The sequence below is a fragment of the Didymosphaeria variabile genome (genome assembly GCF_027946475.1).
Source record: "Didymosphaeria variabile strain IMI 356815 chromosome Unknown scaffold_4, whole genome shotgun sequence".
Taxonomy (NCBI): Eukaryota; Fungi; Ascomycota; class Dothideomycetes; order Pleosporales; family Didymosphaeriaceae; genus Didymosphaeria; species Didymosphaeria variabile.
In genome coordinates this window covers 2,195,728-2,218,956 of record NW_026611623.1, presented here as the reverse complement: position 1 = coordinate 2,218,956, position 23,229 = coordinate 2,195,728, and the positions used below count along the sequence as shown (strand labels likewise).

The 23,229-nt window shown below is 52.5% G+C and overlaps 9 protein-coding genes and 1 non-coding gene across 10 annotated transcripts; 7 read left to right on the top strand and 3 right to left on the bottom strand.

The window, feature by feature from the left end:
* Nucleotides 1–391: 391 nt before the first annotated feature.
* N0V89_005637 (uncharacterized protein) lies at nt 392–2,125 on the top strand (the record flags this gene model as incomplete). The annotated part of the gene is made up of 1 exon (XM_056214413.1): nt 392–2,125. The coding sequence occupies one exon, from the start codon at nt 392–394 to the stop codon at nt 2,123–2,125; it is 1,734 nt and encodes a 577-aa protein (XP_056071680.1).
* Nucleotides 2,126–2,598: 473 nt separating this feature from the next.
* Nucleotides 2,599–3,558, bottom strand: sap49 (Spliceosome-associated protein 49; the record flags this gene model as incomplete). Its single annotated transcript, XM_056214412.1, has 2 exons — nt 2,599–3,481; nt 3,533–3,558. The coding sequence occupies 2 exons, from the start codon at nt 3,556–3,558 to the stop codon at nt 2,599–2,601; spliced, it is 909 nt and encodes a 302-aa protein (XP_056071679.1).
* Nucleotides 3,559–4,981: 1,423 nt separating this feature from the next.
* On the top strand, nt 4,982–7,289 carry N0V89_005635 (uncharacterized protein; the record flags this gene model as incomplete). Its single annotated transcript, XM_056214411.1, has 4 exons — nt 4,982–5,451; nt 5,505–6,287; nt 6,369–6,736; nt 6,787–7,289. 4 exons carry the CDS (start codon nt 4,982–4,984, stop codon nt 7,287–7,289), a joined length of 2,124 nt encoding a protein of 707 aa, XP_056071678.1.
* A 511-nt stretch (nt 7,290–7,800) lies between these two features.
* N0V89_005634 (uncharacterized protein) lies at nt 7,801–8,657 on the top strand (the record flags this gene model as incomplete). Its single annotated transcript, XM_056214410.1, has 2 exons — nt 7,801–7,808; nt 7,985–8,657. The coding sequence occupies 2 exons, from the start codon at nt 7,801–7,803 to the stop codon at nt 8,655–8,657; spliced, it is 681 nt and encodes a 226-aa protein (XP_056071677.1).
* A 1,291-nt stretch (nt 8,658–9,948) lies between these two features.
* N0V89_005633 (uncharacterized protein) lies at nt 9,949–11,085 on the bottom strand (the record flags this gene model as incomplete). The annotated part of the gene is made up of 1 exon (XM_056214409.1): nt 9,949–11,085. One exon carries the CDS (start codon nt 11,083–11,085, stop codon nt 9,949–9,951), a length of 1,137 nt encoding a protein of 378 aa, XP_056071676.1.
* A 1,443-nt stretch (nt 11,086–12,528) lies between these two features.
* Nucleotides 12,529–13,435, top strand: N0V89_005632 (uncharacterized protein; the record flags this gene model as incomplete). The annotated part of the gene is made up of 2 exons (XM_056214408.1): nt 12,529–12,676; nt 12,972–13,435. The coding sequence occupies 2 exons, from the start codon at nt 12,529–12,531 to the stop codon at nt 13,433–13,435; spliced, it is 612 nt and encodes a 203-aa protein (XP_056071675.1).
* Nucleotides 13,436–17,096: 3,661 nt separating this feature from the next.
* N0V89_005631 (uncharacterized protein) lies at nt 17,097–17,908 on the top strand (the record flags this gene model as incomplete). The annotated part of the gene is made up of 2 exons (XM_056214407.1): nt 17,097–17,345; nt 17,402–17,908. 2 exons carry the CDS (start codon nt 17,097–17,099, stop codon nt 17,906–17,908), a joined length of 756 nt encoding a protein of 251 aa, XP_056071674.1.
* Nucleotides 17,909–17,929: 21 nt separating this feature from the next.
* N0V89_005630 (uncharacterized protein) lies at nt 17,930–18,664 on the bottom strand (the record flags this gene model as incomplete). The annotated part of the gene is made up of 2 exons (XM_056214406.1): nt 17,930–17,968; nt 18,029–18,664. 2 exons carry the CDS (start codon nt 18,662–18,664, stop codon nt 17,930–17,932), a joined length of 675 nt encoding a protein of 224 aa, XP_056071673.1.
* A 2,134-nt stretch (nt 18,665–20,798) lies between these two features.
* N0V89_005629 lies at nt 20,799–20,899 on the top strand. Its single transcript has one exon. It is a non-coding gene; the product is annotated as a tRNA-Gly (tRNA).
* A 394-nt stretch (nt 20,900–21,293) lies between these two features.
* Nucleotides 21,294–22,859, top strand: N0V89_005628 (uncharacterized protein; the record flags this gene model as incomplete). The annotated part of the gene is made up of 1 exon (XM_056214405.1): nt 21,294–22,859. The coding sequence occupies one exon, from the start codon at nt 21,294–21,296 to the stop codon at nt 22,857–22,859; it is 1,566 nt and encodes a 521-aa protein (XP_056071672.1).
* Nucleotides 22,860–23,229: the final 370 nt, after the last annotated feature.

Here is a 23,229-nt window from a genome sequence, read left to right as displayed (position 1 = left end):
GGGCCGCGGAAACGTGGCAGGTCGTGGCATTCGCGGCCACTCATTGGCCGCGACATTGTACCTGCATGGATTCCAAAAAACGGTCTGTAAATGTTGTCCTCGTACGAGGCAACGGTGTTCCGGTAGTTCTGGTAACGTGGAGGACACGGTGGGGCGCTCGGTTCATCCCGAGGCGATTTTACTGATCGTGCCGAGCTTCATTTTTAGTCCGCCGAGATTGATGGATGACGTTGCGCGAAGTTTTTGGTGAAGATGTCTTTTCGTAAGGCGAGAGATCGAGATACTAAAGCGAGGCTTCGACGGCGAATTTGTGATCCTCAGTAATGGTTTATCGATTTTACCCTTTCCAAGACCATAGCATCCTGATCAACTCTTTTCCTTTGCCTCCAACATGTCTTCGTCAAACCGTATACCAGACATCTATGGCCCAGGAACCTACACCGACACGACCTTCACACCAGTTCCCAAAGATACAGCTCGCATCTTCCACCTCCTCGCCTCCCAAACCCCCACCTTCACCAAAGATGAAGCTTTCCTCTCCAAAGTCAGGTTCACGGGAGAGGACTTCCCCGTGATCCCCGGTCCTATCAAAGCCACATCCGTAGCAGCAGCCCTCCATGCTATGTGCGGCGTCGTCGCAGATGAGATCCTCTCGCTCCGTGGCGCACAAGACCTAAACCGTAGCATCACTGTGAACACCACGCACACAGCGCTGTGGTTCGGCGCCGTCGCGGCCGCTTACCTGGGCGGCGAGGATGTCCTGACGCTAGCTGGAAAAGGCGAGTTGAAGAAGGTGCTTCCGGACTGGGAACGCGGATGGGTGGACACGCCGCTCAAATATCGCGCAACGGGGCTGTATCCGACTAGAGACCCTGAGACGTGGTACTCGCTGCACGGCAGTATGAACGCAGAGCCTGTGCTTCGGTCTATCGGGCTTGATCCAGCTACCAAAGTTGGCTCCAACGAGGAGGCTGCTGCGATGATCGCAGGGCATACCAAGAGATTTCTGCCTGCCGAGCTCGAAATGAATAACCTCATGAACGGTTTTTGTGGCTCGGTGTGCTTCAGCCCGAAGCAGTGGAACGAGAGCAGCATGGGGAAGAGTCTGGCGGAACATCCGCTTGTGGATGTCGAGCAGCAGACGCATGCTGTACCTACAGCTCCGGTGGCGTTCCCTCCACTCACAGCTGGAGATCTCAGACCTCTGGCTGGTGTGAAGGTCATCGAGATGACCCGCGTTATCGCCGGACCGCAAATCGGCACTATCCTCACATCTCTCGGTGCGGACGTCATCAGACTTAACCCGCCGCACCTCACAGACATCAACATCTTGCAGCTCACTCTCAACGCTGGTAAACGCACCACAACCGTGGACCTCCGCAAGCCCGAAGATCGTGCGCAATTGCTTCAGCTCCTCTCGGACGCCGACGTCTTCGTGCAGGGTTTCCGCCTCGGCAAGATGAAGAAATTTGGCCTCGGGCTCGAGGAAATGCTCGAGATGGCAGGTAAACGCGACAAGGGCATCGTCTACGTATCCGAGAACTGCTATGGACGTGAGGGACTATATCGCGAGCGTCCAGGGTGGCAGCAAATTGCCGATGCTGCGGCGGGTTCCGCGTATGTGACTGGCAAGGCGCTGGAACTGACGCAGAACCTACCTGCAAATGAGGCTGTCTTGCCTAGTTTGCCTATTTCTGATATGTCGACTGGTGTCTTGGGCGCATTGGGAACACTGATCGCCCTGCGCGATCGCGCCATCAAAGGTGGGAGCTACTCTGTTCATGCGAGCTTGACGGGCGTGGATGCGTACGCGCTGAGGCAAGACGTGGGGTTGTACCCCGTTTCCATCGTGCAAGAATGCCAAGAGAGGTTCCAGTGGCAGAGTATGCGTGGATCACATCATGTGCTAGATATTCTCGTCACGGTATGGAAGGGGTGGAAGAAGGTCCTTGGGAACTACCTAAACGAAGACAGCTGCTGGTTCCAGTCTTTCTCCGAGAGTGCTTTTGATGGGAAGATGTTGTCAATTCTGAAGCCAGTGGCGCAGATTGCGGGCGCCGAGACGGAGTGGAAGGCGCCGAGTGTGCCGTATGGATCGGAGAGGCTGGCCGACTTGGCTTGGTAAGTTGAAGCCATCTGGTCCGCACTGGGACTATTTTAGTAATTTGAGCGACCTTGTTACCTTCTGTCAAGAGCGTTTTGATTGGTATTGACCAGTGACTCTTCGGAGTTAGCCATATATGCTTACCGAAATGTGTTGCGGTGTCACCCGCAGTTTGCATGCATTATACGTACGCACGAGTCTTCAGCGTACTGTGTACAGCATTCCCCGCGTCAGTCCATACTAATGCGTTGCTCCACGTGTAACCCCTAAAATAACCGTTTTCCGTTAGCGAACTGACTCGCGTGCAGTTCATTCCCGACTAGTGACATGCCGTCAACTGTTCCTCGCATAGCATTCTTGGCATGGCTCCACACTTCCAAGAACTCACAAAAGTCAAGCATGTGAATATCGAGATTGAAACAACTCTTCTGATTGGGTATCTTATCTAGTCAAAATCCATAACGCCGTTCCATGCATGCTTAGAAGTTGTACAATCATCTTCCAAAACCCGGCGGAGGCTGTGCGAAGCCTGGTGGAGGAGGACCACCAGGGAACCCAGGGGGCGGAGGGTAGAAATTCGCAGGTGGAGCGCCACTTGGGGGCCTTGCCGGCAGCCCTGAAGGCAGCGGTGGAAGAGAGGGTGGAGCTTGCGGCGGGGCGCGGGGAGGTGGTCCTCCGTATCCTGATGGTCCATTGGGTGCGCCGGGAACGCCGCGGGGTCCTGCGGGAGTCTGTGGTGGAGGAGCCTGGAAGAGATGGGCGGGAAGAGGTTGCACAGCGGGTGCTACACCGTGCGCCTTTGCCTGTTTCGCAAGCAGACGTTCTGCCTCGTCTCCATGACGCGCGCCCTGTCCGTCCTTCTTATACGCGTATTGCACGGATATTTGCTTGCTCATCACGTACTGGCCATGCATGTTCGCAATGGCTGCGTCCGAGGCTTCGAAGTCGGCGTACGAGACGAAGCCGTAGCCCTTGGACATGTTGAACTCGTCGCGCGCAATCTTGGGAGCGCTAACGAGCTGTCCGAAACGTAGAAAGGTGTCGTATAGCGATCTCTCGTCCACCATGGGATCCAGGTTGCCGATGAACAACTCGGCGCCGACCTCTACGCTCTTCGCTTTGTCTGCAGAAGCCTTGTTCATGCGTATCGCTGAGTTGAAAAGGCGCGTGCCGTTGAGGATCGAAATAACGTAGTCGGCGTCGGTCTCGGTCGCGAACTCGACGAAGCCGAAACCTTGGTGCTTGCCGTTGACGCGGTCGACGGGCATATTGATAGTGCGCACGCGGCCATGGTGATTCATAAGCTCTGTCAGAAGCTGCTGGGTGACGTCTTCGTGGATATTGCCAACGTAGACAGTGGCTTCCTTATTCTGCTCCCTGGCTAGTGTTAGCAAGTACGGGCGAGGTTACTGAAGATGCGATGCATACCAGTGACGCGCGGCAGGGCCTGCCATTATGAGAATCTTCCAGCTGTAGCCTGTTGATCACGCGAAAAGTACTGATGATTTATGTGATACGTCTGCGCAGGACGTTGGTGGCGGCGGTCTGTTGTTGCCGTCGAGCTCGAAAATTGAAGCTCTCCGCAAGTAGCGGCTTGGCAGACGCGGCGGCACGTGCGCAAGCTCCGCGAAACTTTCATGTTTGCATTGGATGCCTTTCACCGTCCATCAACAGGAGACTCCATCACACAACATCACCAACGCCAGCCTGTCTACGTCGGTTGCCGTTGTCCCCAATCCAGCCACCATGTTCCAGCTCTCAGAGGAATCCAAGGTGCGCGCTTCCACGCGTCCAACAATGCCCAAGCAAGACTGACCATTGCCCAGGAGCGCATCGCCCGCATCATCGACGTCTCCCGCGTCGCGATCCACTACGGCTACCTCCCGTTGATCCTGTATCTCGGATACTCTCGCAGCGAGCCGAAGCCGTCGCTCATCCGGTGAGTGCCGTCCCGGGCTGCTGGCCCTCGGTGGCTAGATGGCGGTGAAGGCTGACGGCAACACAGACTCTTCTCCCCTCTTGCGTAACTGCGTAACCGTCACGAATTGGCATAGCTGTGTTGGGGTCCGAGGGCGCTGCGTCGCCCGCTGTATATTACCGTACGATGATCATCCGGCGCAACTGGCATCATGGGGCATGATGGATGGGGAGGGCATGTATAGATGGGAGGCGGGCCTGGGGCCTTGTCGGATGGTTCAGCTGTGGGGTTCTCCTCTCTCGTCTGCACGCGCAGCAGCAGTCCACACGTGGAGCACGCTGCGAACATGTACATTCTTGCATGAAATTTAATGGATGGTGCAGGCCCAGCCGCGCGGCATGTGGCTTGTGCTAGAGCCGTGAACTACGTGTTAGCCCGGCCCGTATGCGTGTGTAGGCGCACTCGCTGCGCGGCCCAAAGTGCGCCCAAATAGGACTACCATGCTCGTTGGTATGCTGCGCCTGAGCACTGCAGACGGCCGCCGCTAAGAGGCCTCCGCGAAGACCAATAACGGCCCCCTCCCCACCCCACGTGTTGCTGGCCTGCCCTCGTCCAATATCTCGGCCCGCTCTCCAGCGCAGCAGACGAGCGCGACCTCAAGCATCGGTCAAGAGCACCCTGACCGTCAGAATGGACCGAAGACCAGCCCTGCAGAAGCGTAGAAGCCTCCCACGCCCCAAGGCTCCCAGGCGAAGCTCCGTGCGCTTTTGACAGCTGCCACCTCCATGTCCCCCACGCACCTTTCACCTACGTATATCGCGCCCCTCCGGCCATTTGATCGTCTTCGTTGCTCCCCAGACTCTCCGAACGACCCATCGTTCCCCAGACCGTAGCGCCCGACCCCTGTCGACCTTGCACGTGTCCCGCCGAGGTCCGCCCATGCAGCGCCGGTCACCAGGATGACGGTCCCCAGCATCGGGGACATCTTGTTGCTGTCCCAGACAGCCTGGAAGGTAGGGCGTGCCTTCACTGCGGGCCGGACCCACGCACCCGTCGAGTTCCAGGACGTCGAGCTTGAGATCAATGCCCTCGCCAAAGCCCTGAAGCTGCTCGCCGAGGCTTTCTTCGCCGACTCCGACGACAGCCTGCTGAAGCAAGCAGATGCCAGGACCCAGCATGGACTGGCCACCATCGTCAATTCGTGTTCGCGAGCAGTCCACGATCTGGAGTCTCTGCTGGACCAGTACCAGGTCGTCAAGAAAACTCGCAACTCGGGCGGATTTGCCGTCGAGAGATCATGGAGCGACATGGTACTTACCCAATACAAGACAATGATGTGGACCACAGACGGTGGTAACCTACAGAATCTGCGATATCTTCTCCAAATGCACGCAAATACCATCACCCTCACCATGCGTGCATTGCAGAGGTATGCCAATGGCGTCATATCTGACAGGCGCAAACCTTTACTGACTAGCATAGCAAATCAATAACCCAACTTGAAAGCGTCGTCAACCCGATTGCTGAGCAAGTGGACAGTATTCAGCACCGAACACGTACCCTCAGCCAGCAACTAGATGAAGCCAATCGCATCGTCAAAGATATTGCGAGTCGGTCGCACTTTCCACCAACGCCGAATACCATGGCCAGCTCGCCAGGCACCGTGCCACTCCAACCATCCCAGATTTCCCAAGATCGCTATTCAGCGACAGACTTCTTCCCTACACGGCAGAGCTCAAAGATCAGCCGTCCGCAATCTCCACCGCCCTCTTTTGGTTCCCCAGAGCTATCCGCACCTTCCTCGCCGCCTAGATCTACGCTACCTTCACCACAGGCGACTCGCAAGCGCATCTCAGAGTTCAGTGTCGGTGGACCTGGGTCACGGTATTCTGGTAGTGTAGCGTCTTCAGAAGAAGATTTCAGCCACGAATCCAAGACACCACTCCGATATGCTTATTTGTCACGGCAACCTTCCACGAAAGCACCCAGCTTCGCCAAATCGGTAGCAAATCGAGAGGCGCGCTCCAGACCAGACTCTGGGGTGCTCTCGCCAATGCTCCCACCACCTGCTATGACACTTCCCCCTCTGCCTGATACCGATGCTGGTGCTGAAACTGCCTCTTTGATGTCAGGGCTAAGCCTCGGTCAACAAACCCAGTCTGCACGATCAGAAATCAAGCAATTGCATCGAAGCTCCATGACATTGGTTCAGAAAGAACAATTCGAGAAAGTGGCGTTCCGGAACGCGGCTATTCTATGCGACGTGTAAGCCACAATTTCGTATTCCGCTACCACAATCACGTCAATCATTTCCTATTCTGTGTCGCCGAACTGACTTTTTCCCAGCCGCGGCACCACTGTCGAATATGCGCAGAAAGTGTCGGCTGACGAGGGATCCCATGATGTCGAAATGGTGGAGGCTTGCCTGGAGTGTCGCATAGCGGTGGTGCGCAAGCGCGAGGCGATGGCAGACGCAAAACACGACATCCGCATGATGACTTCAATATGGGTGTTCAGCGATGACAACACCGTTAGGCTAGAGCTCAAGATGGTGGACGGCGAGATGTACGTCCCGTACTCGAGCTATTTCAGTCCCGAGAAGGTCTCCGTCACCGTACCATGCGAGCTCAAATTCCACGATGTGAAGTACGGGCAGCGTGTGCTTCGGACCGCGAAGACAACATGGATCAACTACATTTTCGAGTCCGCACATAGTAAATCCTGCCTTTCTAGGAATCCCAATGTAATGCTAACAGAGTATCAGGCGCCGCACTTTTCCAGAACGAACTCATGGGCCGCACTCTCCTCGCTACATACCGCACCTCCAAAACCCTGCGTATCCACGAAGGTCTCTCCGGCGCTTTCTCCTACGCCGAGCAAATGTGCGGCATGGAGAACCTGCGCATTTGGGAGGACAACGACACCCTCGCCGTCATTGCTCTTATCCACTTCAGTCCGCAGTTCCGCAACGGCTACTTGGCATTCTATCTCAATTCCGCCAACACGCCTATCCGTGTCAAAGACGATGGCGGTCGCGAAGTGAAGGTGAAAGGGCTGCGGGTGCCGTTGGAGGGCAAGGGCAATGGCAGGAAAGATAGCGTCATCGCGGAGGGAAAGAGCAGGGGTGAGGGTGTTGATAAGAAGAAGATGGTAACTGGTGCACGGATCGAGTTCGCGAGCGAGGCAGAGAAGAGGGATTTTCTAGGATTGGTATGGGAAGTGCAGAAGGAGATGAGGGATTTGCCAGGGCTGGCGGGTGTGAATTAGGAGATGATCAATGGCGGGCGGCAAAGCGTTGGATATCCGGCTTCGGCTTCAATTCGGAGAGTTTGCAATATTAAGACGATCTCAATTGTGGATACGACGAGGCGATGTACAATCGTAGCCTGGTTAGTACTGTCTAGCACTAACCAAAGGCTTGACCGCCAATTCGACAAAAGAGGGTAACTTGTCAGGAATCTGAGCACGCCCAGGACCGGGTGCCAATATTATTATCGAGGAGTCAAGACTCCATCAATGATATCCAAAACCTCTCATCTGACCAAACCCGGCATTGCGAGGTGATAAGCCACAAGCAAAATGTTGAGCGCATCAGACCCGCTCGAACCAGCTATATGTACTCAACCACCAGAGAGCAGGAGCCCCTATCTCCACCTTATTCGAAACCCCAACACTGAAGACCATTTTCTCTTCCACCACTCACACTAGAAAAAGCCTAGCAAACCCCCGCACCTACATATAAACCTCGTTCCCTGGCCTCACGATAGTCGTCGGACCCATGTTCATGTTCTATTACCCACCATCATCCCGACCAGGTGCATGGCCCGATCATCAACCAAGCATGGTAAGCCATTCCTATCTTATTGCCTCGTGAAAAGCTTAGACTCCTTATATTCCTGCAAGATGAGCAATGCAGCACCCAACTTCCGACCTCGTCCTCTAGTAAATCGCCAAGCTAACAGCTTCAAGATTCCCGGCCCACTCCCCATTCCGCCAGTTCCCAGTGCCCTTCCCGCCCTCAACAACATGTCCAAGCCCGACTCCAAGAACCGCGGCCCCAACCAACTGCACGTCTACTTCCATCCTCACCCCATCAAGTCGATCAACAAAACGCATGTCAATTCTATAATGTCCTCGCTTACACCTGGCGCCGCCCCTGTCGACACAGGTTTCTACATCCAGACCTGCCGCAATCTCTTCCACCGCGGTACCAAAGCGCCCTTCACCGCTAATCGCGAGGCCAGCACTAAGCGCAAGAAGTGGCACATTCAGTCCACTACTTCCTACCAGGAGTTGGTAGATGTGTATTTGAAGAAGGGTTATGTGGAGGCTACGGTACGCTCCGTCGATGGCAAGGAGAATGTGAAGTGCACGGTTGTCATGGTTGCGCCGGGGGAGAAGGTGCCGAAGGGGTTGTGGAAGATTAGGATCTGGAAGGAGCCGGTAAAGTGGGTGGTGAGTAAGTTGATGACGTTGGAGGGTGCGTTGGTGAGGGCTCGTAAAGAGAAAGTGGAGAAACAGAAGACGAAGGATGAGGAGAAGGAGGCGTTGAAGAGGCTGGAGGAGAAGGAGAAGGACTTGGAGACGGAGTCTTTGTCAAGTGAGGACGAGAAGGATGTGAAGAGCTGGTTGTGAAGAAAAGCTAAACGGTCCCGTTCGCGGGCCCTTTTCGTGGTAATGACTAGCAGCTGTTGTGACTTCAACATTGTCGCCATATGTTGGAGAGCTTAGTCGCTCGACTAGCGACATATGGAACGCTCATGACTTTTTGAAGTTTGTGCGGCAATGTGATAGCTATGCATGATTTATCATCTTGTTCAAGTTAGGTAGCAATATTTCCATCTATATCACTTTACTTCTGTATACCTCCAACAGTCTCGTTTCTATGAGCCGTAAATCTCACAGGGCAGAGCTCGGGAGGCGAAACAACGGGCGAGTGATGTTCAATGTGACGAAAATATTATTTTGGTTTTCTGGAAACATGATGCGGTTGTTATACCTGGCAATGCTGCGAAGAAGTCATGCAATGCCGATAGACTGCATGGAATGGTTTGGGTCTGCCTCATTTACCTTTGCGTGGTCACACCAGTGACGTGATCTCGTAGCTCAACTGTACTTGATTGTGTTGGCGATTACAGCATTAGCTATATGTTCACAGAGCAGAGCTGAGTTCACGCACCGCATCCGTCGACATATACCACTGGCACTACACTTCCTTTGACACTGAACTGTGGCCTTGTACAGCGGTTACAGCGGTTACAGCGATTGTTCTTCCATGCCTCATAATGAGCTCTGCCTCTGCACTCGTGCTCAGACCCATGGTTCCACCATCGTGCTCCATATCCCTTTTCCTTCCCTCTTCCACAAAGACGACAAGCAAATCAACTACCACAAGTAGCCGCGATAATACTACCAGACCTGCTGGGTGAACCTGGCTTGATCTTTCTACAAATTCTTTCGGTACCGGCGCAACGTACTTGCCGGTTAAACCTGCATTCGTTCTTCATCTCGGGTTCTCAGCTAGCCGTCCAAGTCGGTGAAGAAAATAACCAATGCATGTGAAGCACGTAGCAAGGCCAAGATGCGTTGCCAATTCTGATGAATCGAATGATCCACGAGACATCTTCGGCTATCTCTGTCCAATCAGAGTCAATGTCATGTCCAGCTCGGAGTTTGTCTGTGCTTTTTAACGAAAGAACCTGGCATACGGAATCAAACAAACGTTCAAGATAGGTGTTCACGTTTCGATGACTATTGAAGTTGACCTTGATATGCTCCTACCGAGCGCGAAAGAGTCCGTTACGAGGATCAATAGATTACGATAATTGTATTAGAGCTAATTGAATGGGTTATGCGGTTGTCCTCACGAGTTAGAATACAGGAGAAGCAAACAAATGGGACACTGGTATGCAAGCTTTGAAGGTCATCAAATAGTCTGGAAGAAAGACTCATCTTTCACCTGGTCAGCATGCTTTTTGACGCACTTGCGAATCTCCGCAAGCGAAGCGTGAGCTTGACCGCAGGTGGAGCACGGCTTATTATAGCTAGGCTTTGCAGCACCGCTACCTTCCCGAGTAGTGTGAGGAGGGGTGTGATTAGCGTTCGCCTGACCGCCAGCACCCCATTTACCTAGAGCAGGGGCACCAGCTTTAGCACGCGCACTAGCTTTACGGGCAGATTCTTGAGAAGCCTGCTCCTCTAGCTGTGCCTGGTACTTTTCCTTTCCTGCGCGCACAGCGGCAGCTTTGGCATCCAGCTGGGATTGTTTGGCAGCCTCTTTACGTGCCTTTTCTTCAGCGCGGGTAGGAGGTACGGACCGGGCAGCGGCGGCAAAGTCCTTTGGATTGGTGCCAGTCGTTGGCTTCGATGGGGTCGTAGCAGTACGTAGCCTAGATGGAGTCGAAGTCGTTGAACGCGAAGGAGGAGGACGCGTAGGCGTGAATCCAGGGTTGCCGGGAGTCTTCGGACGCGACATACCTTCAAGCCAGTCTTCATGCTCACGCTCGCGCTTTGCGATCTTTGCTTGGTAGACTTGCATCTGTACAGCGCAGTGGGCACGTAGATAACCGTGGCTAAGAGTGTCACTATCATACTCTGCTGCCATCTCTGTCCACGTCTGAAGCACGAACTTCAATCCGCAGATATCCATTTGAGAGTCTTCAATGTCGCGCTTGGCCCTCTGTTCTCGAAGAAATGCAAGATCTTGTTCGATCTTGGCCTTCAACGCGCGCTTCTCTTCTGGAGAGGTGATACGGATGGTGTTGCGTCGGCGCGAGGGTGCTGAAGGACGGTGAAATGTGGAAGACTTGACGTCCACACGACCACCATGACGCTGCAACTCGCGGTCGTAAGCAATCTTCAGAGAAGGATTACCAAGGATGTCGAAAGCCTCCTGGATTTCGCGGAAGAGGGCGGAGTGCGCAGACCTATCTTCTGCGGACAGATGGACTGTCTTGTCTGGATGATGAGAAAGTGCCAGCGCTTTGTACGCCGCGCGAATGACTGGAAGTTCGGCGTTTGGGGTCACCCCAAGCGTAGCGTAATAAGTCGTAACCGTTTCCATCTTATATCGTGGTGAAGTCAGTTGGGAGTGAATGATTGTTCGTACTTGTTTTGGATTGCGACTGCTCGGAAGAACATGTCGCTTTTCTATAGGCGTTGAGGTATGCATCGTTCGTGAACAATGTCTTACCAATTGTCTTACTCTGGTCTATGTTGTGACAGACCAACATTACTATTACGACAGCAGCCAGGAAGCCGCAGTGTATTCACAATGTCAGATATAGTGTATTCCACCACAGCTGGATTGATCCATGTCTCTTTCTTTGTATCCGGAGATATGTTGGCGATGGGCTCAGAAGTAGATGGTACGGCACGATGCAACTTGCGAAATGGCGTGCTTGGGTGGGTCCCTGCGTGCCTGCCTCAGAACGTACAAGGAGGCAGTAGCTATTGACGTCGCCTCAAAGAATTTTCACAGTGGAGTCCATCTGGGTGTAGCAGCTATTGCGCTTTATCGAGCAAAGACCAGCTCCAGCCGTCCTGTGGGCATTAGCATGCCAACATGAAATGCGCCTGCAGGGCCGGGGATGGTCAAGGCACCTGACGGCGTGCGACACTCAGATGACATGCGATATGCTTCTATCGTTTACTGGGCTGTATCTCGTACTTCCGTAGGGTGACGTGCTGAAGCTCAAGCTACCGGGTGTAGTCCTGCCGTGACAAGGCTTCGACGACGAACAAGACGCTGTCGCACAGAGCGCCTCCCGGCTGCTCTTAGGAGGGAAACGCATCGTGCGATCAGGCTGAAAATTAGCGGTGGGCGACGTGAATGGCGCAGATGCGTATCTGTGAATGGAGGCATGCCATGGGAAATGCACCCGATCCCAGGGCTTCACGTAGCGCTAAGACGGCGTGGGGGTCGCAGCATCACGTCTCGAGGAGCTTGTCAGCTTCTTGAAGGGAGGTAGAGGAGGGCACGAGATATATTGTTGCGCATAGAGAGCGCTGCTAGCGCGCATGTATACGCGCAGACTCGCAGGTAGGCTCGCGATGGCAACGACGCAGCGAGCATACACAGCAGGTGGCGACATGGTCCACGGTCCACTTCCCGAGGCGCTGACGGGACGAACAGGGACGAACAGGCCCACTGCACCAGGTGTGGGGAACACGAGCATTGTTTGGCGTGCGAAATTCCGTCGTGAATTGCGTGCGGTTTTATAGGCAGAGCATCCCTCCTGCACGCTCACGCTCGACAGCTCGCACCGTCCCATTGCAACCGGACCGCTCGACCCTGCGAACCAACTCCACCATCAGCTCCACCACCAAGCAATCACCGCCATATATCCACACCACGCGTGCCGCATGTCCGCGACAATACTGATGGATGGGTATGCCGCACATGTACTCTCTGCAAACGCCTGGAGCGCCGACTTTCACCGCCAAATCTGCGCGTCCGAGTTCGTTTGGACTTGACGAATTCGCGACGCCCATCGACCCCGACATAATGGATCGAGGGTGGTATCACGGCCAGGATTACTATCCTCATACCGCCCTGCATGCGCATTCGAGGCTGTCACCCACCGATGACTTGCTCACCTCAGTCGCTTTCAACTACCCGCCGCGCCCTGAACCCGACAGCGAGGCTCTGACAGGTATGTCGACGTCTTCTTTCATCCCTCCTCTTTTTCCCCGTCCAGTACCGTCTCGGATCAATCAAAAGCGCATGTCGTCAGCGCCCAAGAGGCCATCCACGGTTCCTCCAGGCTCTGCGTCGTGCAACCCGGGGTTCGAGCTCTGCTATCGCGTCATCTCGCTTGATTATTCGCAATCGCACGTGACCGCCGGGCACAAGATGCCACAACTCGACACATCCCCCACGATGGAGTTGCCCTTACCCCACGAACTTAGCAACTTGCGCTTGATGCGAAGCTCCACGCTGATGCCGAGACCAAGGCCCGCTATACCCTCCACTTGACCGCTCCATGAACGGTCACGCGTTTCCGCAGTATCATGACCATGGTGCGCCACGGGTCGATGGTCTAGCGCCTATATCCCCTCTGCAGCCACAGTACAATGGCACTGCTTTCCCCACGCCCTATCCGGATAGCAACGCGTCGTCGGCCCCCAGCGAGGATCCCCTCATTGCCGATGTCGAAGAGGATAAGCGTAAGCGCAACCAGGCCGCGTCGGCGCGTTTCCGGCAGAAGAAGAAGCAACGTGAACAGCAGATGATGGAACAGACTCGTGACATGCAAGAGAAGAATAAAAGACTAGAAGGAGAAGTTGAAGGACTGAAGCGAGAGAATACTTTCCTGAAGAAACTACTCGTGGAAAAGATCGACAACATGAGCCCCGAAGATAGGGATCTGTTGGTGAGAACGACCACGGAAACCTCGAAAGAGAGCGATTGAGCAGTGCACGGGGCGTCCTGGCGTTTATATACCGACCACGATTTTGCGCGATGGGCCGGGCGGTTACTGCCCGGCCGAGAGCCGCGACTCCCGATGACCCGAGCGCGGAACATGATTTGACGACTCTCCACTATTCTCATTACGGTAGCAACGGCGATGTGGACGGTCATGACACTTTTCACATTGGAAGAACAGCGACTATGGCAATAGGGATAGCTAATCAGGTCGGTTGACGCCGATATTCCTGTCCATCAACAATCCCATTTCGTCCGACTCCTCCTCCTCGCCTTTCCAAGTGCTGCCCACATGCGCCATCTCATTCCACCATCATCTACATGGGGCACACCGTGTTGTACCAGGTCAAGGTAGCTGTATCATTGTCAGTATCCCTTCAAGGATAAGAAACTCATGTTCGATACGTACCGACAGCATCCGTCAAGCTGCAGCCAGCTAGGACACACTGCTGGACAGCGCTGTAGAAGGCGGTATCGGCACAGAAGCAGGTGTACTCCGTAGCGTTCGGGTCGCAAGAGGAGAGGCCTTGGTTGTCCGTAAGACAGGTTTGCTGTCGCAGTAAGTGTTAGCAAGAAGGACCAGCTTCGAGTTCGAAAGTCGCCAGGTATGTCGGAGGCGCAAGTGAAAAGAATTGACTAACAGCGCAAGCAGGTGCACCCGAAATGTCTACCGCAGTGACGCCGGCGACGAGAAGAGCGACGGCTGAGAGGGAGAAGTGCATGTTGAAGAATTGATTGAACCTAATGTTTAATTCGAATTTTTACAGTGAGGTACCACTCCAAAGACGGCACCTCTTACTCTCTTTATACCTGTCCATCTCCCCTCGAAGCATCACAGCTTCCCCATCCGTGCTCTCCTCCGACAACCTCGTCACTTCGACCGACCCGTTTGCCTCCTTCGCCCAAACACCAATTGTCCACCATTGAAGCTACCACGAAGCCATCGCATGTGAACTCGAACCTCGGTGCGCTCGTCGCGCATGCAGGTCCTGTCAGGGCCGCCCCGGAGACTTCATCTAAACCACCCACACCCCTGCGTCGATCCCCCGGGTTTACTCCAGTTTTGCGTAACGACCCGATGCGCGTGACGAGGAGATGCAGCAGGAACTCCACCCGCGGGGTATTCATTACGCACGAAATGGCCCTTTAGTAAATTGCGCAGGGTCAGAGTTGTGTTGTTTGCGGGGTAAATGCGGACGAGAGGTGTGTTGGGGATTGGTGTGGCCAAGACTCTGTCAAAACTTTGTGGAGAAGCGAAGACACGAGGAACACATGCATCTATGTTTTGTTGTCTGCATAAGGACATGTGGTAGATGAGAGTGCGCATGTCCATGACGATGCGGATAAACAAGATGCAAGCCAAGCTAGGTACGCGGAACCTCCAGGAAGGGGAATGCGCCGGACCGCCGGGCACAATAGACATGTTCTCCTAGTACGGGCTGACGTGTACCTTACTTCGCTTCCGACGACATGCAGATCAGCAATGTATCACCTTGGCACATAAACATGCTTCCTCGGTCAGGGTACAAAGCTCCGTGAGGATATCTATCGCCTAGCTCTTACGTAAAACACAAGGCAAGCAAATGGTCATTCGAACTCATGTGAGATGCGAGGTGAATCATAGAACAAAATAAACGCATGCAGAAGCTTGGCCAGGTAAGGTTCCCAAGGATCTGGAGCATCCAGAGCTTTATAGTCATACAGAACGATCCGTTTGGTCCACCGCCGTCTAGGCCGGGTGATCTTCGTTGTTGTCATCGGCCTCTTACATTTGTCCCTCTGTGGAGTCTCTTCGAGTATCGATTGTGAATGGTGAGCTCTTCCACGGATATTGACAGGCGGTCATCGTGGAGCACAGTGTGTTAGCACGTCCCGCAAGGATACGCTGAGCTACCGGGGCTGCCTAAAGAGGAATGAAGTACACCTTACAGATACTCTCGTATATCATGTACCTCACTTACCTCGAAAGCCAGAGGGAAGTCGATGGTTAGGCGCTCTTGACGATGGCAATTGTACATGCACGGTGCGGGCATGTGTAGTAGACGATGATCATACGTTCGGCACAATAAGTTTTCATTTGAACTAGTCTATCAGTAACTGACATTCACGCATGCCCTGAGAGTATCCTTGGTCCCCCACGCTAGCTTCCCAAACTTCTTGCATGTCATTTTGTTTATGGAATTCTGAAGAACCCTTGACAAAAGGACCAGATCAATGGCAGCTACTAAGAACCTGGCTACGTTGAACTCGTGTGAATACGTACCTTCTCATCGCCATGGCTGCCACTATGCTCTCAAATTGATAGCGAAAGCGTTAGGGGCTGGGTATAATCTGATGCGACAAGCACCAACATAATCGAGAAGCATGTCGATCATTACGACTAACCACCCTGAGGTGGGTCTTTGCAAGCTTATCCAAGTAATTAAAGCAGACTTAGAGGGTAGGAGTACTTTGAGGTCTCGACATAGACACCCCCTAATCCATCACGCCTATTCATGTGTCTCGAAGGAGTGTCACTCTCTTGGAAAGTCGATACCATAATCGGTGGGAATAAGTCTAACCATTAACGATGCAGCTACCAAGGCTTTGGTCGGTTCATTTGTGATACTTTTCGTGAGATCCCTAAAAATGCAAACGTGCACAAGACAGTGGTTACATCATGTTCTTTCGGAACCTTAACCAAGCTGCTAATATCGTTGTTGTCGACTGTAAGCACGTGGAGCACATTGCTCCACTTGTATATCCTCTAGTGATGCTATCATTAAAGTGGCGTAGAGAAAGAGACGATAATGCGATCTTACTAAATCAGTCGATATTGTAGCCTCATACGTAATTCTTTAGGCTAGGGTTCCGCTCCCGCCGTCATAAATCTAATCAAAATCACAGTATATAGTCGGGTATATATGCTTTCCGTCTATATTTTTCTCACTAATTAAGGCTTTACTCGCTTGCCATAACTCCTACGTCTCAAAGTCAAAGGTTTCCATCAATCTAGAATCTTTTCATTTTTCGTCAAGCCCTTAACGTGGTGGCTTTCCAATGTCTCAGGGGCTCGTTTCCAGCGGATGCCCAGAGTAGATCAAGATATAACGCACAATTAGTATGCGAGGTATGAGAGGCAAGGGTCGTTACAGGAAAATTTATAGCAATTAAGTGGCTACTTTGGGCCTGGAAACCACAAGTCGTAGAACAGTGTACGATTACGAGAGGTTTGTGATTATTATAGGAGGCCCTAGTGGGCGTTCGACTTCTAAGTCGTCCCTTACCAATCGAGTGAAAACCCTAGCCATAATACTGCACGTAAGCTATTTTATAAATTTGCACTCTAGCGTACGGGTGTGAGATGAGTCTTGACCAAGGTTATTGCGCCAGTCTTGGTCGTGCTTCAGCCTCGTTCCAGGCTCTCTCCCTAATCCAATCTTTACCGCAAAACATCGCATTGCTGACAGTGATGAGGTCCGCCAAGCGCGGGGTTGTTAGACTGGTCTTCGTTCTGCGGGTTGATCTAGACTTATTTCTGTCATTGAGGCGCGGTTGGGGGCCGTTTCAGATCCCACAGCAGCACTTGCTGCGCCCCAACCGACCTAATAAAGCGACCCCCCCACCACTTTCTCATCACCCCTACACATGTTCGCTCGTTTGCAACCATGAAGTTTGTCGCTGCGTTATGCATTTTTATCATCACAGTTGTTTCTATGCCCGCTGCGCCAATGCAAGAAGTCCTGCGGGATAAGCGTACTAAATGTGCCAGCATCGAGGATTATTCCGTGCAATGGTTTATCGACAACGCACCGAAAGATAGAAGACCAGCGCCATCAACCTGTCTCTTTTACACGTTTAAGCTCACGGAGAAGGCCCGTTGGTATGCCAAGAATAACGGAATGAAGACAATCTGGGTAGGTCTCACTACATAGCGAGGACACTTGTACTGTAGACATATTAATGGGCGCAGGATGTCTGGCCTGGAGGTTACTACGACAACAGGATGATCAAATCCAATCCACTGCGAGAAATCATGCAAAATAAGGAAGATAGGAGAACGTACTTCAGCAATATGTCGATAGCGTGGGCATCGCTATGTGACATCTATGCTATGGTCATGGACAACAACGTCACTCCAACAAGTGTTGCTTGCGACGTTGTAAACAAGATGGGCATCTGGTTTAATGGAGAGCTTCCTGCGTTGCAAAGGGGCAATAAAGTGGGCAACAAGAAAAACGTCGTCTATCAAATACAGGCGATATCTCCTGCTGGGGGCGCACCATTGGATTATTGGACAAAGTGGAAGAATCCATGCGATCAGCAGGATGCGAGTGCAGCTGGTCCTGGAAAATTGCACGTCCGAAGTCTGGCGACGGAAGAGAACATGGACTGGTGGGAGGACGAGCTTCCAAAAGATATTGAGCTTGAAGACTACAAGCTTGATGATTCCACTATATGGCCAGTCTGCGAACGGTAATTCAGCACATCGCGTGGTTTTTCATGGCGTTCCATCGGCTTTCGCAGGTCTAAGCATCAACTATGACTTGGTGAGCTTGATCCGTAATGGTTGTGGCGAGCAACATAGCGATGCACTCACAATAAATTGTTCGTTCTCCTCCGCACCGAATTTCTTCGTATCTAGTTCGATCTGCTTCACAGGTTTGAAGCCATGTCTCGCATACATTGGGGCACCAACGAGACTCGCTTCGAGATATGCCTCCACACCAGCCTCGTCTGCCCTTTCACACCCCCACTGCACCAGCATACTTCCAGCGCCTCGCCTTTCATGCTGTGGAAGGACAACACAGGTGACCAGTGTGTAATATGGTCTGTTGCCAAGTATCGCGCGCTTATTCGTATTGAGGAGACGGTGAAGATTTCGAATGAGCCCCGGGTTGGATTCGTCATATGGCTCAGGGATCGTAAAGCCAGCTTCAACTTCGTCCCATGTCCTTTCTCGTGCACCCTCCTCTTTAGGCTTAGCGTACCGCCAGCGTGCTCCTCCAATCATCTCTCCGGTTGACCTATCCGTGCACTTGAGATAGAAGATTCCCTTGTTAATGATTCCATCCCTAGTCTCCTCTGTCACTCGGTCGAGCGTCTTCTGTGATGGCTCGCCGCGAGAGTAGAAAATTTTGTTCATAGTAGGTCTGAAAACCTCGTGCCGTATGCGCATATACTGCTCTGCCTCTTCAGGCTTGAGTAGCGAAACTTCCAGCTGTGGGTTGAGCATTGCATGAGATAATTTGAAGTAGTGTTGGGGCGAGGGGAGCAAAGCCTTATAGCTCGTCGCGTGAGTCAGATCTGAGCATGTCTCAGATTTGGTGATGATCAACAAGATGTAGCACGAATGACTGTTATGACGGCAACTGCGATAAAATTAAGTAGCCACTGGCACTACAAGGTTTATTTGAAGGTTGTGATAGACATTGCGTTCCGAAATGTACATTGGCGTCGGAATGAATTCCGGAGTCGGATCTCCAACTTCGTGTACTTCGTAGTCCGGCGAGAATTCCTTGACCCACTTGTCGGGCCTACCCAGGTAGTTTCCGTCTGGTGCAATCCGACTATCGTGAAACGCAACTCTCATCTTCTGAGCGGTACACGGCGGCAAAGCAGGCAGCCTTGTAACTATCTAACATGAGCGAGACATACTAAGAATATGCTGCTCGTGGCCAATGTGTTGCTTCGGCTGCCTCAAAAAGCTCGTTCTTCTCAGTACAAGCCCTTCATCCACACATATATCCAAGTGGACGTATAGCTTATTTTTGACGCCCATGCTGCACCAAGGTCTTTCGCTGACCCGGTCTCGATATCATTTTTACCACCGCTCTGAGCCGGGAGTCCCGTAGTCTCCACCGGGAAAGCGTGTGAGACCAAAGCACTTACCATCACCCCTATCGTAAGGCTTGAAGGAAGCCATAAGAATATCTTCTCATGCCACAAGTCACCGCCATAATAAATATCTGATAATTCTCCCCACACGCAGAGTGGGATCGAACAACAAATTAAATAGTGAACAAAGCGGCTATTTGCTCATAAGCGTACCTTCTCAGAAAGTGTTAAGCACCCATGGCAGTGAGTAGATGAAACTTACAAAACGATTTGACGGCTCGAGTAGTCAATAGTCGTGACGCTATGAAGTGTAAAGAAAAGAGCCCACAACATGGAAACTTCGTCGATTGGAATTGGAAGGATGTTCACGCTATGAGCGGCGTCAGCCCGGAACATTCACCGGGAAAATGCTTAGTATGTGGGCTTACGTGGCAATCGAAGCGTCCCATATCGAAAAACCATTGAACGACTGAGAACGTCGGGTCTAAGGTGGGGATGGAGAAGCTGAGTACCAGACATGCTGCGTATAGAAGCCATCTTCGCCACCCAGAAAAACGTCCGCCACGTTCAACCATGTGAACGCGAAGCAGATCACAAATAGCTCTGACAAATTCCGCAGGAGACGTTGCGCGAGTAGACGATGGAAGGAAGCCGGGAAGTGGGCCAACAGGGCAACGAGGCACCCTTTCGATAGTGTTCGATCACTTGATTAATCCCATTGCCGGGAATTCGAGTTGCGCACGACTAATTCCCGTCACCCCTTGGCCTGTCGCTATGCTTCCCTCAGGAGTGGAAAGCCTTAACCACCAATTGACCTGATTTGGGACCTTGCCAGTCGGCTCCAGCATAAACTTGTCGTCGGGCAATTATCCTTCTTCCTTTGCACTGCTATAAATATTCACGTCAACATACTGTCTAGCTGATCGTAAGGTATGGGACACGTCGGGCAGCACGCTGATCTGATTATGCGTTTTCTTCGTCTTCATGGTCATGGTTCGAGAGCGCCTGTTTTTAAAGTGTACTGCGTAGCTGTTGTTATACCAGCCATAACATGTAAAGAGTTTTGCAGTATTGCCGTTATGTATAGTTCTATGTACCATGGCGTAACAGCATCTGAATGGCGCGGACGAATGAGCTTGCGCCGCGCCGGGGACAGCTAGTCGAATCGTAATCTCCGTTTTCGCGAAATGCGGTTCGTATTTTGAGATGAGTCTCGGCCACCAATAAATACATGAAACTTGGGCTGAGGCCAAGCGCTAGGATATATCTTGTGATTGGTTCGGCGGGATTAGCTCTCACCGAAATGTTCGTACCCAAGCGAGATCTAGACCATCACCTCACAAGATCTGTTTTTGAATACTGAAATTTTGATTTGATAATCAAACATTGCACTTTTCCTCCCTAATAGTCAACGCACGATAGCATGGTGATTTTTTGATGGGTGACTACAGAATTATATTCTCTAGTATTCGCTATCAATTTTTCAGTATACATATTGCATTACATAAACATTCTTCATCAAATCACCAACAGCATCGGTGGTTTAGTGGTAAAATTAGCCGTTGCCATTGATCAGGAATTCCACCTGATTAATAGATTCGGCTAGCCCCGGGTTCGATTCCCGGCCGATGCATTTTTTGTATTCCTTCCCTCGAAACGACGGTGTCGTTATGAGGTCGTTGTGGGCTGTGCTATTTCGCTGTTCTAGCAAGGTTTTTGTGTCCGGGCGCGACCAGCACCGCCACAGCTGAGCCACGCGCCTGCCACGCGATTTGGACTGGACTCACCCCGCCATTTCTTTTCACTCCACGACATGACAGCAACCTGCTTAAGCGCCTACATAGCCTCACAATGCAGGTCATATCTTCATTCGCCTCACTGGCGCTCTGTCTATACTTTTGCCATGCCGCCGTGAAGTTGTGCTGTGACATTTCACACCGCTCCTTTTCATTCGCAAGACTCGCATAAATCACTACTGATATCGCCTTAGACCAAATCTTTCTAGGTGCTCAATCAATTTCACGCCAATGGCGCTCTTTAGCGGACGAACCCCCGAATCTTTGATCCCTCGATCGGACTCGAGAAATCCCGCCACAACATGCAAAGGCATTACAAAGTCAGGACGGCCGTGTAGACGTGCGATCGATGCTAAAGACTCATCCCGGAATAACGGCGTACTGGCGGTCGCGTCAGTCATAAGTGATGATGACGACGAGGAGACAGGTGCAGCAGCGTTCTTTTGCTGGCAGCATAAGGATCAGGCAGAGCATCTCGTAGCTGCGGACGCTACAGGACCAGGTGCGCAGGACACGCAACTGTATCCTCTGCAAGAAAGGAACAGTATAGACACATTAGTGGCACGCCTTGTAGTGCTCGATTTGGTGGAGTCGGCACCCGCACCAGAGCGAAGACGCAGGCAGAGTAGGCCAGAGGGCCCCGCAAGTAGACCACCACGAAGAATCAATAGGCCGCCCACTTGGGAACAAGTTCAAGGGCCTCTGATGTCGGTTCCGAGCGACGTTATGGCAGAGAGGAGACGCCGAGCAGGCCAACGATTAGAGGCTAGACCACAACCGAAGAAGCAGGGTTTCTGGGCATCACTGTGCTGCGGCGCCGCAGATGAGGACTATGTGGAGGTAGTGAGACATAAGAGAAGGACACAAGAACAGCCAGTAGCTCTGCCTATGACTGAAGCTCCGCGACCACAAGGACCACCGCGAACATACCAAGGTCGACCTAGCAATACCTCAATTCCTAGCTCGGCGCCACGTCCAGCTACCGATAACGTGCCTGAACGAAAGCCATTGGGCGACAAACCTGCTCGACCGATCAACAAGACCTCACGGCCATCGGAGACCTCGAAGCTTCTTTCATATATCCCTAAATCAGTATCTCCGCAGACAACATCGACGCTCCTTACCGAGCTATCGAAGCCGATCTCTGATCATGACGAAGAAGGGTACATCTACATCTTTTGGCTCACTCCCGAGACCATGGGGCCCGCTCCATCGTCTACAGCATCAAGCCTACTCGCTCCGCCAACACGTCCCGAGCAAGGCCGGCGCACTTCAGACGTGCTCCGACAGTACTCTGTGCGTCGACCGCAGCGTCCGCGTCCAGATGCTGTGCGACAACGACCAGGCGAAACATCCGCCAACGACACGGAAGAGAAGAACACCATCCTTCTCAAGATCGGTCGCGCAAACAACGTGACCCGCCGCATGCACGAGTGGACACGCCAATGCGGCTATAGCCTCTCACTTGTGCGATACTACCCATACGTGCCCTCGACGCCGTCGCCATCACCACAAGCATCGCCAGCTGGTTCGCGGCGTCCATCGTACATTAACCAGCGTCCTTCGGATCCTTCGCGACGGGTTTCAGAGGGCGTGAGAAAGGTACCGCATGCGCATCGTGTGGAGCGCTTGATTCATATTGAACTCGCTAGTCAACGAGTGATGAAGAAGTGCGATGCGTGTGGGAAGGATCATAGGGAATGGTTTGAGGTGGAGGCGACAAAAGAGGGGGTAAAGGGCGTGGATGAGGTTGTCAAGCGGTGGGTTGAGTGGGCTGAAAAGAAGGATGATCGATAGAAGGCATGTATACCATAACCATTGCATGCGGCTATATCAATATCTTAGGTGTACCATCCATGTGGCTGACATGTGTATACCCAATAACACCGTTCTTTGACCGGTAGTACGTCAGGAGTCCGGTTATGCTGCGGAGATGGACCCAGTACTGGCCAGGGCATTGAACCTACAGGACCTTCGATATGAGCTGTTGGGTTATCTACGCTCGCTCTCGGACTGACATCTAAACACCCTGTGAACCTCCGAAAGGAACACCGACGTCTCGAAGTCGCAAATCAAAGACAAAAAAAGAACTCTATTATTCGTGCCAGATGTCTGGGGTCAGGTATCATACAACGAGGACAAAGTCAAAGCTTCAAAATCGTAGCTC